The sequence below is a fragment of the Bos indicus x Bos taurus genome, chromosome 15 (genome assembly GCF_003369695.1).
Source record: "Bos indicus x Bos taurus breed Angus x Brahman F1 hybrid chromosome 15, Bos_hybrid_MaternalHap_v2.0, whole genome shotgun sequence".
In the NCBI taxonomy this organism is placed as follows: Eukaryota; Metazoa; Chordata; class Mammalia; order Artiodactyla; family Bovidae; genus Bos; species Bos indicus x Bos taurus.
The window spans coordinates 7,605,228-7,624,958 of NC_040090.1; the positions used below are offsets into that span (position 1 = coordinate 7,605,228).

Consider the following 19,731-nt stretch of genomic DNA (forward strand, 5'->3'; position numbering starts at 1 on the left):
ACCCCTCCCAGCTCCAGGCCACTCACACTCCAGTCCACGGTGCTCCGGATCTGCCGCTCAGGCTCGCTGCACGGGGCCCCAGGAGCAGGAGGAGGGGGTGCCAGGTGCTGGAGGCCCGACTTGGTGATGGCTTTCCTGCGGAGGAGGAGACGGCTGAGGCCAGCTGGGCGCGCAGCGCCCCTGCTTCCTTCCTCTCGCCTGGGATCTCTGCCTTCACCTTGACCTCAACCCTGGGTCAAGGCAGGGAGGGCAGAGGAGGCTCCCAGGAGAACCCCCGCCCCCTCCCGCCCAACTCTGAGAGGATCCCCGAGGAGACTGGACTCTCCTTGCTGCCCTGCTGGCTTCCGAGCCTGGCCCAGAGCTGCTGCCGAGCTGGGGACCCTCGGGCCAGCCCCCCCGGAGGTCACACCACTGCCCTGCTGGCTGCAGCTATACCTACGCAAGCAGGGCACTCCAGGTCTGGGGTCCGGCTGACTTGCGCCGCAGGGCTACCTGCCGCCGGCGGCACAGCGGGCGCACGCGGGCGGGCATCCCGAGGCCGGCTGCGGTACCCGAGGCTCTTCGACCCCCTGGGGTGGGGTTCTGGCTCACGGGCCGCGGCTGGCTGAGGCGTCGGTAGTGACCGTGCAGGCCCCAGAGCCCATGGTCTTTCACCACGTCTGCGGGCAGCAGCTGGGAGGAGGCCCGGCGCCGGCGCCAGCGCGGAACGGGCAGCAGGGGCAGCGCGCTGCGGGGCGGCGGTGGGGATGGCCCTGGGGTCCCGGAGCCCGGCTGGGCGGCGCTCGGCAACGCGACCCTCACATCCTCCTTCTGCAAGCCCTCCTCCTCTTCCATGCCCACGAGCCCAGCCAACAGCAGGGGTGCCACCAAAAGCTGGGGCCCCACCACGGCTGGCTGTGGCTGGGTGGGCACCTCCTCCACGGCAAAGCGGGGATTGCAGGCGGGGGGCGCGGTGCTGGAGCGCCGGCGGCGGCCGGGGCGCGGGGCCCCTACCCCACAGCCCAGGAGACAGCCCTGGAGCTGCGCGCTAGAGCGCCGCCGCTGTGCCAGCGAGGAGGAGGCCTGCCCCGCGGGCGAGCGGCGCCGGGCCTTGCTTGTGGGCAGCCCCACACCGCTGGGCCGCCTCGGCCCCTCCCCTGGGCCAGGCGCCTTCCGCTGGAAGTGTCTCTTAATGAAGGTCTCCATGGCAGGGGCAGGCGGGTGGCTGTTGGGCACAGAGACCGGAAGAGTCAGGAGCCGGGCCAGGCCAGGCTCCATCCCAGGCCCAGGAGCCCAGTCTCAGCCTCTGCCCTTGGAGAAGGGACACTTGGGAGGAAATGGGGGTGTTCTGTGGCCTCTGAGCCCCTTAAACGGGGTGGGTGGGGTACCAGAAGACCCAGCAGGGAGCCCACACTCATCGCTGTTGGACGCCCTGGTGCTCCCCAATTCCACCCCCCTGCAGCCACAGGAGCAGTGGGGAGTGGGGCTGCCAGCTACCCTTCTGGGTTCCCCTGTCCAGGCACCAAGATCCACAAAGCTCTGGCCTTAAGGACTTCCAAGTCCTTTGCCTGAAGCTGATGGAAAGGAGAGAGAAAGGAAGCTGGGAGCCTGGAGTCAACCTAGACAGACTGCGGGGCTGTTGTTTAGCTGCTCAGCCTTGTGTGACTTTGCAACCGCATGGACTGCAGCACACTAGGCTTCCCTGTCCTTTATCATCTCCTGAAGCTTGCTCAAATTCATGCCCGTTGAGTCGGCGGTGCCATCCGACCATCTCACCCTGCCTTCTGTCTTTCCCAGCATCAGGGTCTTTTCTAGTGAGTCAGCTCTTTGCATCTCGTGGTCAAAGTACTGGACCTTCAGCTTCAGTATCACTCCTTCCAATGAATGTTCAGGGTTGATTTCCACAATCGATCACAGAAAACTAACCAAACTGATTACATGGATCACAGCCTTCTCTAGCTCAATGAAACTATAAGCCATGCCGTGTGGGGCCACCCAAGGCGGATGGGTCACGGTGGAGAGTTCTGACAAAACACGGTCCACTGTGGAAGGGGGAATGGCAAACCACTTCAGTATTCTTGCCTTGAGAACCCCACGAACAGTGTGAAAAGGCAAAAAGATAGGACACTGAGGGTCTGAGGGCAAGGTTTTTCCTCTCCTTGGGCAGGTTAGGCTTAGGTGTCCCTTCCTGAGACACTGCAGAAACCAAGCCATGGTAAGAAAATGAGGCTCTCTGAAGGGAAATTCAGCCCTGCCATGACCCCCAGACTTGGGGCCAGGCTGAGTGGCCCCAGAAAGGGAGGGGATCTGACATCTGCCTCGCGGGTGGAAGGCCGCTTGGAGCTCACCCCACCCCGCTGCCTGAGAACTGGAGAAGCAGATGCACAGGGCGGGGAGAGAAGCCACCAGAGGGACTTTGTGCGGGAAGCCGAAAGAGCCACGAGAGCGCCTCTGGGCTCTGTGGGTGCGCTCTGCCTCTGAGGGGCTGATGGTAAGCACTTCCCAGGCCTCACCTTTCTGAAGAGGCCAGGATGGACAACCCATGTACGACAGTGCTGGACGATGTCTGAAAACCTTCGTCTGGACGCTGAGGGAGCCTGTGAACTGCACCTTGACCTGGGGGCCAAGACCCGAAGCCCCAGCGCTCAGAATCCGAACACTAAGCTACCTGGAGCACCATCCTGCAGGAGTCCCGGGGACCACGCTTGCTCGAGCCATCCTCCCTTGACCTGGTCCGAGCACGGGCTCCAATTCCTTCACCAGCTCACCTGCCTCGTCGCCCCATCTACACAGGCTAAGGGGAGCACGTGCACTCTTACCTGCTCCTAACGGTGGGGAAAGGGCACAGAGCCTGGGGTGCTTCAAGGGGGCCATGCCTCCAGAGCACTTAAGGACATGTGTGTCCACCATCAGGTACTCCTGGGCTCTGGCAGCCATAAGGAGGTCTGAGTCACAGCCACGGGACCCCTGCCTGGGGCTGACAGGAGAGACACTTCTGTCAGCTGCAGGCCTGACAGCGTGGAGGAACGGCTTGAGGAATCCGGGCTGGGCTGCATAGCCAGCGCCTCCTCCTCCCCCTCCCACCTTGATTTGCTACTGCCCTGGTTGGCTTCCCTGGTGGCTCAGAAAGATCCCCAGGAGAGGAAATGGCGGCCCACTCCAGTACTCTTGCCTGGAAAATCCCATGGACAGAGGAGCCTCGTAGGTTACAGTCCATGGAGTTGCAAAGAGTCAGACATGACTGAGCGACTTCACTTCACTTGGGGGTCCGGGCAGGCAGCATTAGGCCAGGGCCTTGGATAGGTGCAGGAATACTGACATGGAGGCAGCCATGCCTGCAGAAGCAGTGTTGGGGGCTGCCGGGCTCCAGGGCTCGCTGTTTACGATCTGCCAGCCTCTGCAGGTGACAGGGAGGAGGGCAGAAGAGCTCCTGGTTTCCTTCCTAGAATCAATGCCGTCCCACCTGACATTTGCTGAGTGCCCACACACGTCAGGCAGTATACTAAGTCCTTGGCAAACATGTGCACCGTTTTATAAACCACAGCACCCTAAAGAATAGATACTGTATCATGCCTGGCTCCTGAAGAGAGATGGAGGAGATAAACCAGCCCAAGGTGCACAGCTAGTCCTGGGGAGCCGGGGCTGGAACCCACCTCGACCCGAGGCAAAGCCTGGTCTGAGCTGGGACTAAGGTGCCTTAATGACAACAGTGGTCCACTTACCCATCGCCCACTACGTGACAAGCGTTTTCACTCGTCATCTCATTTGAGCCTACCTCCCTCCCCTGGGGCAGGTTACAGAGAGGAGGAAACCAGCTTGAGATCAGGCCCAGGCTCCAGGGTCACACGGCTGGCCACGGGCAGGAGCGGGACCTGAACTCAGGTCCGCCTGACGCAGGGTCTGCACTGCGACCAGCCAGAGGAGCCTGGAGGCCCAGCAGCCCGCTGCCGCCGGGACCCTGGCTTGCCAGCTCTGTCCCAGGGTGTCAGCTTTCCCCGCCCGCCTGGTCAGGCCGCCCTGTGACAGCTGCCCAGCGTGGAGGAGATTAGTCACCCGAACACACCGCCTGATGCGAGTGTCACCCAGAAAACAAAGGCCACAGTCCCAGGGGGGAGGTGCGGCAGGCGCTCTGTGGGTGGCGGAGAGGGTGGACCCTGCTGGCTGCCTGGCCCAGGCCTGCGACAAGAAGGGCTGGGGGGGCGGAGAGGCCTTGCGGCTCACCTGCCGCAGGACACGGGGGCGACTTAGAGGGGCTCCCCGCGCGCCTGGGTCACCACCGGGCCCGGCCCCGGAGTCTCCCCAGTGGCCTGGTGGGGCGGTCACCACCAGCGGGGGCGGGCCGGGCCGGACCAGGCCGGTGCCGCGTGACCTGCAAAGCTGCTCCCTCTTGGGCCTCAGTTTCCTTGTTGGTCGGAGGAGGCCGTCAGCTGGCTGATCTGACGGTTTACGACCTGCTCTCCTCTAAGGCGACCACGCCTCTGCACTCCGACACCCCCTCCCCCCAGGCCCAGGCTTCCTGTTCCTCTGGTCGCCATAGAAACCTCTGTCCTCTGGTCAGCAAAGGCCTGACTCCTGACTTCCTATCTCAGCCCAGGCCTCTCCTGGGTCTGCTCTGAGGCCCTGCCGACTCTCAGGCCTGTCCCGGACTCTCCTCTGCCTGCGCCTGCAGCCTCTTCTCATGGCACGGCCCTGGGCGGCAGCTTCCTCTCACCTCACGCTCTGTCAGCTCCCACACACCACACTCAGTACGTGTAAAGGTCACCGGAGGAGGCCCCACAGGGTTCTGACACCGACAGCAGAGCACAAATGGCTGCCTCAGCCTCCTGGCCGGGGGCCCGGCGGGGGAAGCCTGTCACACCCGAAGGGGATGGGCTGGGAGAGGGCTCGGGGGCCCCGTCGACGTCCAGCTGGCTGCTAGGAGCCTGGGGGGAGGACAAAGGGTCTGTGGGGAGACGGGCTCAGTGGTGGCTGGCTGGGCACCCTGGTGAACAGCAGACGGTGCGGCTGCAGGTGGCTAGGCTCAGGCAGCTGCCGGGGCTGAGTGGACACAAGTGCCCCCGCTCCATCGGCTGCTGGCTAGAAAGGCCAGGACTCCTGATCGCCCAGTTAGACTGGCGCACGCTATGTTAGCTTCAAGCTTTGGAATCCTGTATCTGCCACTGCTTTCCTGGGCTGATCAACTAACCTTTTGGAGTCTCAATTTTCTCCTCTGCAAAACAGGGCTTAAACGACCTAGTCCAGAGGCTTTGACATGAGAGAGGTTCAGATGACATAACGGTACGAAGTACCTGATGACAGCCGGCAGAGAGGAGGGGCTTGGCAGGGCCTACATCCACAGCAGACACCTGGGCATGTGGATCATGCCACCTACCAGAGTCTGTCTCTGCTCCCAGGGGGCTCAGTGGTAAAGAACCCGCCAGCCAAAGCAGGAGACGTAAGAAACGTGGGTTCGATCCCTGGGTTGGGAAGATCTCCTGGAGCAGGGCATGGCAACCCACTCCAGTATTCTTGCCTGAAGAATCCCATGGATGGAGGAGCCTGGTGGACTATAGTCCATGGGGTCATCAAAAGTCAGATACAACTGAGCATGCATGCACGGTGCAGGTAGGAGACCAGAAAGGGAAGCAGGAGTAGCCAGGATGGCCACCACCCATCATATGAGGAACACAGCTTGGCAGCCTGGGATGCATGGGGGGTCTGCTCATGCTGGGACGAATGCCCTCTGCCCCTGGCACCAGACCGGGCCCCCAGGGACTGCTCTGCCTCCCGGGGTGCTCACACAGGCCACCCTGTGGGATTCAGCCAGAGTGCCCATTCCACCCTGAGTGGGCCCCCCCCCCCCCCCGCGTCCTGCTGAGGCTGGCAACGGTGCACAGCGGTCATCTCCAGCAGCCCCACAGCAGGGCCTATGGGTCAGAAGCCACCTTGGCGGCTCTGCTCCCACAGCACTGAGGCTGAGGTCGAGGGAAGGGGGTAGGGACGGCTGGAAGTGGGGCCTGCCTGGGGGCTGCTGAGGCAGGGTGCCCAGGCCTCCACTCACTAAGAAGAGACTGCCAAAACCAAACCGAAGCAAACTTCACAGTGCAAGAGGTGGGCCAGGGCTGCGTGGTACGGGGGGCGACTACGCCAGTCATGTTTACCACGACGGGGTCTGCCCTGGCTCGGGGACAGCAGCTCAGACCCCCACCCCTTCCCATTCCCTTTCCAGCAGCTCCAGGAGCCTGGTTTGGGGACAGCGGTGCCTGGGGGACCGCTATGGGGGACCCCACAACCCCACCCCGACAGGTCCAAGAAGGTTAGGAAGCAGAAGGCAAGGGAGGGTTGAGGGAAGCCCCTTTGACCTGATCTGGAAGGCAGGGTGGCAGGCGGGAGGTGCCCTCAGGTGGCAGGCAGAGCGGGCGGGTGGGGGCCGGGGTCCCGGTGGGCAGGCAAGCCCCGCTGCACTGCTGCAGCGCCAGCTCCGGGCTGCCGGCCTCCGGCTGAGCAAGTCCTAGTTTGGAGAGCGAGCCGCTGAGGCTGCTCCTCTGCCCCCTCCCCCTCCCAACCCTCCTCCCCGCCCCCCAGCCTGAGACAGCCGTTATGAAAATAACCCGATTGGTAACCGACTGCACTTCCTCTCCCAGCAGAGCAAGCAGGCAGCGGCTGCTGGGCGGGCGGCCGGGCGGGCACACATGGGCACGAGCCTGGCTTCCCGGCTTCTCTTCCCAACGTCTCCAGAGGCTGGCAGGGCAACAGCCCCGGAGCCTCCCCTCCAGCCAGCCCGGTCACAAGCACAGCCCCTGTCTCAGCTCCAGGAAGGCAAGGGGGCTGGGGGGGTTAGACGTGGGGGGGTCACCATACACTCTCTAGCTCCCCATGAACAGGTTTTTCCGGGGTCTGGGGAAAGCATCTGAGACAGCTAAGCACCGGCCCCAGACAAAATAACCACAAAAACAAATATCTTGTGGAGTGTTTCACAACTTACAAAGCGCTTTTTCACAAGGATTACCAGACAGGAGGCTTGTAACCCCCCCTGTGCAAGTGACATTTCGGTCCCAGCTGAACCACCAGGGCACCTGAGGCTCAAGGAGGCCTGTCGTGCCCAGAGCTTGGAAGGGCTGATCCGGGCCTCGCAGCCCTGCCAGGGGCCTGTCAGGTCCAGAAGAAGCCAGGCCACGTTGCACCCACCCAGCCCAGCACGCCAACCCTCGGTTTACACCCCTGGCCCCCAGAATCTAGAGCACCAGCTCTCCAACATCCTGGTCCAAGGACCCTCTTACACTCTTACAAATTACTGAAGATTGCCAAAAGGTGTTCTTTGAGAGTTACAGCCATTAACGTTGACCGTATTAGCTTCTGTGGTGGCTAAGACTGGAGCCTCTGCCTGTAATGCAGGAGACCTGGGTTGGATTCCCAGGTTGGGAAGATTCCCCTGGAGAAGAGAATGGCAACCCACTCCAGTATTCTGGCCTGGAGAATTTCATGGACAGAGGCTACAGTCCATGGGGTTGCAAAGAGTGGGACATGACTGAGCAACTAACACTTTCACTTTTTCATATTAGAAATCAAAATTGAGAAATGTTTAAAATACTATTTATTCATTTAAAATATATTAAAATACTATTTAAAAACAGTAAGCCCAGTATGTTAATATAAATAACAGACTTTTATGGAAAATAAGCTCTATCTTCCAAGACAAAAAACTAGCAAGAAGAGGGGCATGTTTTAATTTTGTAAATCTCTAATGTCTAGCTTAATAGAAGACATCTGGATCCTAATATCTGCCTCTGCAGGCAATCTGTTGTGATATGTTAATTTGGCTGAAGTATACAAAGAAAATTCTGCCTCACACTGACAATAAGAAAAGGAAAGAGTATTTTAATAGCCCTTTCAGGCAATTACAGATACTCTTCTCTGCTACTACACCAAAATACCACAAGTGGTCGTTTCTTAAAGGTTAGTGGCTATGTGGGATCCGAAATGTTATCAGTGAACTTTTCACTGGTCTATCTTGCATTTTGAATTTTGAAACATTAAGCACTGGTCACTGGAATATACTGGTTTACTGATTTAGGTGGATCTCCAGATACTGCAACGAGGTTTCCAAAATTCTAATTTTCGCTGAAAAGCTGAAATTTTATCAATAGCAACACTGTTTTTGAAGTGACAAGCTCACTGCATTCTTTTTTGAGAAAATGTCTGCTAAACATCCAAGTTTAAAGGGTTTTTGTCTGTCAGGTGTCCTTTCAAGCTAAAATGGTGCTCCTTAAAAAAAAAAAAAAGTGACTAAAAGGGCCTGCAACTCAGTCATAAAAGTGCTTTTCAAGACAACCATCAAAGTTCGGTTTGCAGCAAAAGTGCCTCATGTGTATTTCACATTTCTTCACACAGTATTTTTTAAAATGTACACTCAAGGACCCAGGCTTTATAAAATTGATACATTTATGGCAATTTTTGGTGCTGTTGCCGTGAGTGTGAAGAATACAGTGGCTGTGGGTCTATGTTGGGGCCGCTGCCTTGGCATATGCCAGGGCTCCGGTGGTTTTACCGTTGCTTTTACACCACGTTTTACCACTGCTGCTTACCATGAATCCAATGCCAACACTGTGAAAAGGACATAAACCAGGGCAGCTTTGAAAGTAACATCATGAAAATAGTTTTGATCCCAACGATCCCCTGAAAGGGTCAAGGGCAACCCCCAGGACCATACTTTGGGAAGCCCTGATGCAGAATGAATCCTAACTCCAGTTACCCTAGCAAGCATGCTTCTGCAGTGCACCAGTAATGCAGCCTCCCATGCACCAGCACGGCCCTCGGTTCTACCCAAAGCTGTTCACTGCCCCCTTATCTGGCTGAGCTCGAGTTCACTGCTGTGTCCTGGCCCACGGCACACCTTCTGCCAGGAACACTGGTCTCCTTCCCCGCCCCGTATCACAATCCCACCTGCTCGCAGCTGCCCCAGCCAACAGGGCATCACTCCCACTGATGACTCCACGGTGCCCATCTGGCTGCCCTGCCACGGGACCCCGGGAGATCCTCACTCGCCCAGATCTGTCTGCCTCGTTCCTCCCACCCACGGGACAAGCCCCTGGCTGGGGGTCGGGAGAGGGCAGGGGCCAGGTCCAGTGCATCTGGGCATGCCCAGCACAGTGCCTAGCAGCGAGTGCAGTGCTCACCACTGATCAGCTGAGGAGGAAGGAACTGGGAATTCCGTGGGGGAGGGACCAGTTAAGGGAAGAGAAGGGCTTCCTCCACCTCAGGTACCGCACCCGAGGGCTGACCACAAGGGCTGGCTACTTCTCTTTGCTGGGCCCAAGCGGATGGTGGCAGCCTCTGTTTTTAGCAGCTGCCGCCCTCTCCTCTCCAGAGGACCCGGGCAGTGACAGCCGGGCTCCTCTCCAGAAGGGGTGCCAGTGCCCCCTCCATGCTCTCCAAGATGAGACCTGGCCTCAGGGTTTGGTGCCATGCAGTCACAAGGTGAGCATGTGGGCAAGGGGTGAGGGGAAGAAGACTGGCTGCCTCAGAGGTCGGGGGGCCAGGCCAGGACCCCAGCTCTGAGCTCCTTGCTGAACCATCCCCAGCCTCTCTCTCCTCTCATCCTGAGTCCCCGTCTCAGGGCCTGGCTCCTGGGAGGCCCTGGACAAACGTCTGTGGAATTAATGCCTGTCTCATTCCTTCAGAGCCTCCCCTCCAAGCCATCCTCCTGCTGGCACCAGACTTCACCTTCAAGTGCCCACCTATCTTACAGTGGCTCTCTACTGCCAGGGAACAGAAAGCAGACCTGGGTCTGGCCGTCAACCGGCTTCTCAGCCTCCTCGCCCATTTCTCCTTCATACTTTTATTAACAAATATGCATCTCACTATGTACCAGACACGGTCCTAGTGAGTGAAGCGAAATCGTTCAGTCATGTCCAACTCTTTGCGACCCCATGGACTGTAGCCTATCAGGCTCCTCCATCCATGGGATTTTCCAGGCAAGAGTGCTGGAGTGGATTGCCATTTCCTTCTCCAGGGGATCTTCCCGACCCAGGAATCGAACCCGGGTCTCCTGCATTGCAGGCAGGAGCCACCAGGGAAGCCCACGGTCCTAAGTGTTTTACAAATACTGTCTCTTTTCACTTCATAAAAAGTAATATTATCTACATTTTACAGACCAGGAAACTGAGGGACAAAGAGATTAAATAACTTGCTTGTGACGCAGCCAGTAAGGGGCAGGGTTAGAGTTCCAACCCAGAAGCCTGCTCTGGGTTTACGCTCTCAACCCCTCCCTCCACCTCTAGATGCTTCTGCCAGTCAGCGTGCGGGGGTCTCTTCCTGTCTGTCCAGGTGGCACTTGGCAGCCTCTCTGCCTGGGACACCCTTCCTTCCCTTCTGCTTAGCAAGCTCTCCTTCAGCTTTTCCCCTCTCCTTCTTTCAGAGCTGGCTCAGATACTGGCTCTGCCGGAACGTTCTCCCCAACTTCCTCTCCCGGGGGTTAGCTGCTCCCACGCTCAGGCCCTCCCTTGGTTATTCTGGGCCACTGGCGCTGGTTTACGACTCAGTATTCCCCACTAGCCCATGTGCCCCCGGGACCACGTTACTCGTAACTGCATCCCCAGGGTCCAGAAGCGCCGGACGTGGTTTGAAGAGTGAACGGAGGGGACAGTGAACGGTCCAGGCGCAGCCTCCTGGGTCAGGCTGAGAGGGCAGGGCTCTGGGCCGGCACAGTGTCCCAGTGGCCAGCCAGGTCCTGAGCCCTTTTCCTGCCAGTTGCTGCTGTGGGCTGAGCTCGTGTCTCAGAGGCACAGGGTGAAACTGATCCCCGATGGGGATGTCGATACGCCTCCCTCCACGCCTTGCCGAGAGACTTGTGAAGCCCCTGCTGGCCCCCGCCTTCCTCTTCTCTTGTGACTGGTCCCTCCTGTCGCCTTCTCCTGTGTCTGCAGCAGGCCGTCACTCCCCATCTGCTAGGAGCAGCATTCCACTCTTTATCCCTCATTCAAAATTTAACTCCTCTGAAATCTTCTGACCACGCTGCTTCTTCCTCCTTCATCTATGAGAAGATCTTAGAATCAGCTGTCAGCCTCCTGGGCCCCACTCTACTTTCCAGGCTTCCTGCACTCCATACAGAGTTGTTGTTGTTGTTTTCCTGCACCTACAATCTCCCTGAGAGGTTACCAGGGTCAAAGGTCTTTTCTGAGGATTTGGACTCAAAAGGTCCAGATGTATTCTTCCTCTGACTGGCTATGCAACCTCAAGCCAAGTCTCTTACCCTGGGTGGGCCTCAGTTTCCCCAACAGATTAAGGGGGATAACACCATCTCGTCTTGCTCGGGGCACTACTGAGACTTGAATGAAAAAGCGTTCATGGTAACCCATTCCTTGGTTTGCCAAAACTTTAAAGACAGAAAGTAACTCCAGAGGCCTAAAACTCAGAACACTCACTCTGGAGCACCATTTGGTTACAACTATCTAAGCGAATGTGGGTTCAATCCCTGGGTCGGGAAGATCCCTGGAGGAGGAAATGGCAACGCGCTCCAGTATTCTTGCCTGGGAAATCCCACAGACAGAGGAGCCTGGGGGGCTACAGTCCATGGGGTCACGAAGAGTCGACTGCGACCAAGGGACTAAACAACCACAACAGCAAATCAAAGCTGCAGACGCACCGCGCGACACGCACACCGGTGGGCAGAGCACACAGGGAGCCCTGGGCCAGGGCCGTCTCTGAAGGATTACCTGCAATGGGAAAAAACCTGCCAACCACCTAAATGTCCATCAGCAGGAGACGGTAAATAAGCTGCTGGACAGTTACAAAAGGAATAGTATATAACAATTAAAGCAGGTTCACGCTAGAGCTCAGGTTTCAAGACAGTTAAATCTCCAAAACAATATGGAGGGGAAAATCTAAATTCAGAATATCAACGATACACCATTTTAACTCAAAAGGCAAAACCGTACCAAGCCGTACGACGTGCTGCTATGGATGCGTATATACGCGGGGAAAGTATCTTAAAACAGGCACGAGAGTCTAAACACCCCAATCAGGGCTGTGGTTTCCTCTGGGGAGGGAGACAGGGAGGCCTTCGTCTCTATCTACGGTATGTTGGTAAGATCTAGCCAAGCTAACTGGTAGGTGTTATTCTGTATAATTTCCTCGTGGCAAAAACTTAATGTTTTAAAAAATATTTTTATAAATTTTTTTACAGATTTTTTAATATATATATTAAAAAAAAAAAAAAAAGACCCCCCAGAGGGAGAACAGTTCCTGAGGGCTGCCCGGGTCCGTCCTGCAGGGATGGGTTTTGGCCGCGGCGTGGAACCCTGAGCATGCCCCACGCTGCCTCACAGTAGGAAGCCCACGTCGGTGGGGCCGGAAGAGAGGTCTCCCCTGGAAGGGGAGGGTGAGCGGGTGACAGGCTGTCAGTGGGGTGTCTGTGTGGGCCAGGAGCAGGAACCAGCTTGCCCCCTTTCACAACCACCCCCGCTTCAGTAAAATGTCAGCAAGCTGGGGAAGGGCGGGTGGAGAGACAGGCAAGCTGTTAACCCGCGAGATGCTGGGGCGTGGGCGGTGCGGGCCCAGGCTCCTAGACAGCTATTTTGGCTCAGCCCTGGCAGGGGAGAGACCTCCGAGTGGGCGCTCGGAGCGGGTGCCCGGCCAGGCGCAAGCAAGGAGAGGTTCCAGAGTGGGGCGAGAGGGCTCGGGCCCCACCTCTCTCAGACCTCGCCCCAGGAGGCCTGGTGCACTCTGCTCTCCCGGGCCACAGGCCACTCACTGACCACCCCCCAGGGCTCCTTGAGTGTGTCCCTTGAGTCATCTGTTCCCTGCGCTCTGAAGGCCACACTCCGGACCCAGCCAGGGAGCCACAGGGCCTCCTACTTACAAACATGGTCTCTCCACCTGCGGGTCCGCCCGCCCCAGCCTGGCCTTGATCTCCCAGGAGTGAGGATCCTGGTGGCAGTTCTCCCGTGGGGCTGGGGCACAGACCACGCGGAGGTCTTACTCCACTCCCACGCAGGACAAAGATCTCTCGCTTTCAAGAAGCCCTCAAACCCCTTCTTAGACTCTACCAGTTTGGTGATGGGATAATAAAAGAATAGAAGTAGGGAGGGCCAGTATGTCCGAGGGCAGCCTGGTGTTTGGAAAGATACTTGGCTCTGGGCTCCAGCATAAACTGTGTGACCCTGGGCCAGGAGCCTTGATGGCCTCTCTGAGCCATGGGGTCTTGTATGTAAAATGGGAATGAAATCAACTACAAGTTTGTTGGGCGGATTACATGAAACGATGGACTTTCAACCTTCTGGTAACTGTGAATCGCCGGAGAAGGACGAGCAAGCACATCCCTGGCGTCCAGGTTGGGGTGGGGGGGGGCGGGCGTGCTTGTCTCCTCAGCCCTCCCCACTCCCCCAGGCCCCAGAGCCTCAGGTCGCCTCAGACCTGCTCTCCGCCACTGAACCCTGCCTCTGGGGTCTCAGCTAGGAAGGGGGCCAAAAAGATGGCAGGATGCGTGCTCCTCAGAGGCATCTGTGTGGTTGCTGCTCTGACCTGCCCCCTGCCACCTGAAACCACCTTCACAGGCTCCTGCCTATGAGACTGGAGTGCCAGGGGGGCCCTGGGCCGAGAACCCTGGGCGTGGGGAACCACACTGCAGCCCTGCGTGGGGCTGACACCTGAAGGGCCCCAGGGGCCCCACCCAAGCGGAGGTTCAGAGGCAGCAGTTTGGTGGGGGCACCCCCCGGAAATGCACCCTGATCTCGCCCAGGATGAGGGAGACGCTGAGCCTGGATGCAGGCGCGGGGGGTTCCCCACAGGCCCACCGAGAGAATCACTCAGGTGGCAGCGGGGAGGAGGCGAGGGCGGGCAGGCCAGAAGGTGCCAGATTGAGGGTCTCTCAGAAAGCGGAGAGGCCTCCGGGGTTCTGGCATGGGGTACAAACTGACATGATCCTGGCGTCAGGGGACCGGCACTGGAGGCCCAGATGACCCCTCGCTAGCTGTGAGACCTCAGCCTGGCCGCTGCCCTGGGCCTCGGTCTTCAGAAGCAGGGAGGGGGGTCGGGTCAGGTGACGTGGAGGCTCGCCCCCAGCCCGTCTCCTGCCACCTCCTGCCCAGCTGCGCCCTGGCGGCCAGAGTGTCAGCAGCAGGGGTCTCTGTGGGCCCACCCACAGGCCCGTGGCACCAGCCGAAAGCAGGCGAGGGGATGTCCCCATCACGCCCGGCCCTCGGTGGTAGCTGTCGCCCCCTTGTGTCACTCTGGCGACACTGCAGGAAAAAGGTCCCCTCGGCTTGAGGACCTGGGAACCTGCTTGCCTTGGTCAAGTGCCCACTCGCCTCCCACTCTGCTCGGGGGGTGACTGGTGGATCCTGGAGAGGGCTCCAAAAGCGGCGGAGGGCAGGCCTGGTTCTCCGTCTCCCAGGGCCACTAGGCCCTTCCCCTGTCCTTGCTGAGGAGGACACCCACTCTTGTGCTCTCTTTTGCCAAGTGACAGTCCCAGGTGGCTCTGCATCCTAGGATCTGACCTTTCTGGAGGACAGCATGGAGGGGAAAAAAGTGCCAAGAGCTGCCCACGCCCCTCCCCTGCCCATTAAGCCAGAGCTGCGTGTGTGGCAGCGGGGGAAGACCATGGGTGACACCCTCGCCCGGCCAAGCCAACCCCCACTGGCACCCGGTGTTGGGTGGGGGAGTGGGCGGTCCCGGCCAGGCCAGCCCCCACTGGCACCCGGCGTTGGGTGGGGGAGTGGGCGGTCAGGTGAGCCGACCCGCAGTTCACATGCCAAGGCCCCTTTTTCTTCCCAAACCCAGGGGCCCTGGCTCACACCGGCCTCCCCTGGCCCCTGGGGCCGCTCCCAGAATTAGCCTGAGCGAGACAAACCACTCAGAGAGGCGCCTTTTGCACCCAGACAGCTGGGCGCCAGAGTCCGGGCTCCTGCCTCTGAACGTGAGGCGTCCCTCAACACGTCCCTTCCGACCGTTGCAAAACCAACCCCAACTGGGGCTGCTGTTGCTCAGGCTGCCTGGCGGGCAGCCTCCGCCATCTGGACTCCAGGTTCACGCTCACTGGGCCCGGAGTGTGGCATCACCTCTAAATGGGGCCTATTGTCTCCGACTCATCCCACAGGTGTGCCTCCTGCCCTCCGGGAATGATTGACTTTAAGCAGGATAAAGGGCAGGGCGGGTACACCCCATGCTCGGGCTCCCATGGGCTCTGCGGGCTGAGGCTCCTTCCGTCTAGACGGGTGAACGGCCAGGTAATTTCTGATGCCCCTGGGGTGCCAAACCAGTTAATCCACCAGCTGTGTGACCTGCCCAGGGTCAGGCTGCTGGCATAGGGCCAGAAGCTGGAGGGCGTCCTCTGGAGGTGAGCCCTGGAAGAGGAGGAAGAGGAGGCAGTTAGCTTCCCTCCTACTTCCGACTGACCACCCCTCAGGCCAGGAGGCTGAAAGGTCAGAAGAGAAAACCCAGATGCCCAGTACGGTAGGGCCTACACCTCCTCATAGGGTGAGGCTGATGGTTCCCAGCAAGGACAGGAAGACGTGGAATGGAGCTGGGGAGGAGCACGGCTCAGCCATGTGTCTTCCTGGGCTAAATAAAAAAGGAGATGTGGCACACTGCTCCCCAGCTTCCAGACGGTGAACCTGTGAGAGGCTGGTGTGAGAGGCTGCGGTGGGCTTTAAGGGAGATGCCAAAGAGGCTGCCAGGCGGAGATCGTCCTCCTCCTGACCACACCAGAGATGGTAAACACGCAGCCCATGTACCTTCGCTACCCCTCCCAAGCCCACGGCGGAGTATTAGTGGATTCCAGACCTCTACCATCAAGCCAAGATCTGAAAGCTAGTGGATTCTAGACCTCTACCATCGAGCCAAGATCTGAAAGCTAGTGGATTCTAGACCTCTACCATCGAGCCAAGATCTGAAAGCTAGTGGATTCTAGACCTCTACCATCGAGCCAAGATCCAAATGCTAGTTGATTCTAGACCTCTACCATCGAGCCAGATCCAAATGCTAGGGGATTCCAGACCTCTACCACCAAGCCAAGATCTGAATGTTAGTGGATTCTAGACCTCTACCATCGAGCCAAGATCGGAAGGCAGAAGACTCAGCGCAGCATCTGCAGCTACCACCAATCTATTCGCTATTCTCTCTCCCAGCCATGGTCTATTCGCAAAACGGGACCGTTGGTCCCAAGGCCTGAAGTGTGTATGGGGCGGGGGGCGGAGAGGAGGAAAGCAAGGTGGGGGCTGATCATCACAGGGCGGAGGCCCAATGAGCAGCAAGAGCTGGGCTGAGGATGAGCTCAGCGCCTGAGGAAAGACGGCGGACTGGGTTCAGCTGGGGGCACTGGGGAGTTTCACCTGAGGCTGGCAACCAGAAAGAGGGCAGGACCAGGCGATACTGTCAAGAGGCGGTGCCACTGCAGTGCACCGTTCCCACTACCCGTCCCACCCTGCCTCCAGTCAGAGCAAGGGGACAGAGATCAGCCCCGGGAGACATCTGACTCTCTGACTCCAAGCCTGCCAGGAGGAAGTCTTTGCCCCCGGCTGCCCTCCCCCGACTCTACGGGGTTTTCCAAACACATTCATTTCTTTATGCCCGCTGCCCGAGCACAATGCTACCAGGCAGGGACACTCCTGCCATGCTTCCAGAGGGGCTGTTGCAGGTTCTTCTCATTCACTAACCTATCAGATCGCTTACCATCCCCAGAGGGACGTAATACGATGGCTCTCAAACTTGGAAGCACTTTAGAAACACTTGGCAAGTTGTAGAAAATGCCCAGTCCCACCTCCAGACCTGATGAGTCAGACATGCCCAAGTAACAGCTAGGAATCTGTACTTCCTAAAGGTCCTGAGATCACTGTGACGTTGTTTGGTAGAGAGAAAAGGATGCGGGTTTTGGAATCAGACTAGAGTTCAAACTCTGTCTATGACTTTTAAACTTGCTGTGTGACTCTGGGCAAACTACTCATCTCTTTGAGCCTGTGTTCCTCTCATCTATAAAAATGGGAGAAGTTAATACCCATCCTGGTTATTTGAGAGACTGATGTAAAGGTACCGGTCGTTCTCCCGCTTCTTTTTCTTCCTCCTGAGGGGTTGCTGCTATGTGCGCAAGCCTGTGCCCTTCACGAGGGACGCAGCCACAGGCCAGAAGAGCCCGGCACTTGGTGCCCTGTGGGCAGGGACAGGAAGCCTCTGGCGGAGCCCCCCCCTCCGCCCCACGAGCCTGTGAACACTGGAGGCTACATCCTGCGGAGCTGGGTGTCAACTGCTCCCCCTTGCAGGGCTGTGGGTGACAAGACAGAGGCAGGAGTCGCTTTGCACCCTTTCCCATTTGATGTGACACTGAAGCCTGCACGGTTTGCCAAGGGCCTACGGAGGGAGCTCCACCTGCCCGTGTGAGGATCCAGACCTGCAGGCTTGGCGACACAGTGCAGAGGCAAAGAGCAGGGCCCTGGTTAGGGCAAGGCAGCCAAAGGGCGCAGGTCCGCATCACAGGGACGCCAACCTGTACAGGAAAAAGCTGCCCATGTTATTGGTGGGTGAGGTCACCCCTGGGGAAGGGGCAGGCCAAAGCTCGGGGCGTGGGGGGGCCCCAGTACCATGAAGCCTGGACAACTGAGGGCAAGCGAGCTGGAGGCCCTGGGCATACTCCAAGTGGTCAGAGTCCAATTTGAGTTGGCGCTGGGGTCCTGAGCTGATTGGCTGCAAGCTCCGCGGCGCTGGAGAAGGCCAGGGTAAGCCAGGAGAAAACCCAGGGAGCCAGGTGGCAGTACTCACTGGGCTCCACCTCCTCTCACCTTACACCCGGACTGCAGGGGCAGGAAGCGGCTCCCGGGCCAGCACACAGGCCCCGGGCCGCCTTCCACTCAATCTTTCCACACCCTCCCCCAGAGTCCTGGTCAAAGCCCTGTCACAGGCACAAGATGGTGACATTTGGCGCGCTGGGGGAGGGGGTGAGACGGAGCTTGAAAGAACCAGCACCCATCCCCTTCCCAGCAAGACTAGATGGGGGTAGGGGGGTATGTGTCTACTCCCCAGCAGAGGTTGTGGGCCTCCCTGCTAATTCAGAGCAGTGTAGAACAGGTGGTCAGACCACCCCCTACCCCAAAGAGCAGCTTAAAATGCCCAGCGATTAAATCGGCGACCAGGGCTGCGGGGACAGGCATGGGTCGTGACAGTACGATCCAGGAGACCACGTTCTGCGGATGCCATGCAGCGCGGTGGTAGGCAACCCAGCCACCCGGAGGACCAGGGTGACGACGACGACATGACTGCCCACCTCTCTGGGGCCAAGAGACTCAGAGGGCGCCCGGTTCCCATCAGTGCCAAGAAAAGGGAGCGTGACTAGTCGTGGGGGCCCGACCCGCTGGTGCCAGGGAGTTAGGTGATTCTGCCTCTGCTGGAGAGCTAGAAGCCGCCCCTGTCTCAGTACCCCAGAGAAAGCGCGCTGAGCTGCCGGTGCCAGAGAATGACACCCCCCACCCACCCGTTGACAGTGCCCGGACGCCAGGGGCGGAGCCCCCCAGGCAGAGCCCAACGCCAAGACAGCCCAGATAGCCAGCGCGCGGGGATACCCCGCCCGGGTCAGCACCAGGTGGCCGAGGGATGCTTCCCGCCGCCGCCGCCGCCGCCGCCGCGCTCACCTGTGCCCGAAAAGCCGCAGCCCTGGGAAGCGCCGCTTGCTGAGACGCCGCGGCGCCTTGTCCGGCTCGGGACCCGCGTCGCGCTCGGAGCCGCTGGACGAGGCGGAGGCCGACTCGGAGTCGCTGCTCCGGGCCTCGGGGCTGCCGTCCCGCGGCTCCATCCGGCCCTAGCCCCGGCCGGCGGCGGGCCCGCGGGAGACGCCCATGCTGGGCCGGCGGCCGGGGCTCAGCACGCCGGCTCCTCAGCGCCCGCCTCGGCCATGGCGCGCGCTGACTCCGCCCGCCCCGCGCCGCGCGCCCCCGCGCCCCACGCCCAGGTGCCGGGGAAGCGGCCGCTGCGGCTCCAGGAAGTGCCGCCAGCTGCGGCCGCAGGACCCCGCATAGCTGGCCGGGCCGCTGCCTGCCCCGCCGCCGAGCACGCCCCCTCGGTTACGCGGCGGCGCCCGGCCCGCCGCGCCCTCTGCCGGCGGCCCGCCGAGACGCAAGCCGCCTGGGCCACCAGAAGGGCGGGGCGGGACCGAGAGGACGGGGTGGGGGTGGAGCCGCCGAGGCCACGCCCACGAGACTAAGCGGCTGCCCCGCCCACAAGCCCGAGCGGGTCCACCGCCCACGAGCCCGAACGGCTGCCCCGCCCACTAGCCCGAGCGGGTGCGCCGCCCGGATCCGATCGAGTCTGCAGCTTGACACGCCCGCGCGGCGCGCGAACCCGGACACGCGCAACCTTGTTTTCTTCCTCTCAGCCCCCGCTCCCCCCGCCCCCACCGGACCACACACATGCTCACAAGTGAACACTCGCGAGGGGGGCTATCACCCCCTCCCTTCCCACGTCTACAGGGAGTAGACGCCTCTTTCGCACACCCGGTGCCTGTCACGGCCACTTACGGCAGCTCCACCCCTACTCGCTCGGCTCTCCGAAATCACGCCCACGGGAACAAAATTCACACGGCGCTCCCGGTACACACGGAAACAAACACGCCTCACACACGGTCACGCTTACCCATTACTCAGTCGAACACTTCCCACCCCCAGTTTCTCACACTTAAGAGATTTTATACGAGAACCAAAGTCACTGAAGGACCCTGGCGCACACCAGTGACATATTTGTTACCCAAATTCATCTTTCCACAGCTCTTCAAGGCTGTTTCTAACACTGTCACAC

At 59.6% G+C, this 19,731-nt stretch overlaps 1 protein-coding gene across 12 annotated transcripts in view; it reads right to left on the reverse strand.

Moving 5' to 3' along the window:
• Positions 1-19,731, reverse strand: part of DGKZ (diacylglycerol kinase zeta) — a 43,837-nt gene that overhangs the window by 11,846 nt on the left and 12,260 nt on the right. For 4 of the 12 annotated variants that reach the window (XM_027562507.1, XM_027562509.1, XM_027562512.1 and 1 more), the window contains exon 2: positions 27-135. In XM_027562507.1, coding sequence (XP_027418308.1) covers positions 27-135 — 109 coding nt within the window. Of the gene's footprint in view, positions 1-26; positions 136-435; positions 1,205-2,492; positions 3,090-5,164; positions 5,416-6,320; positions 6,463-18,572; positions 18,846-19,731 lie in introns of those variants that run through there. The other 8 variants (XM_027562503.1, XM_027562506.1, XM_027562515.1 and 5 more) reach the window with 8 other exon arrangements.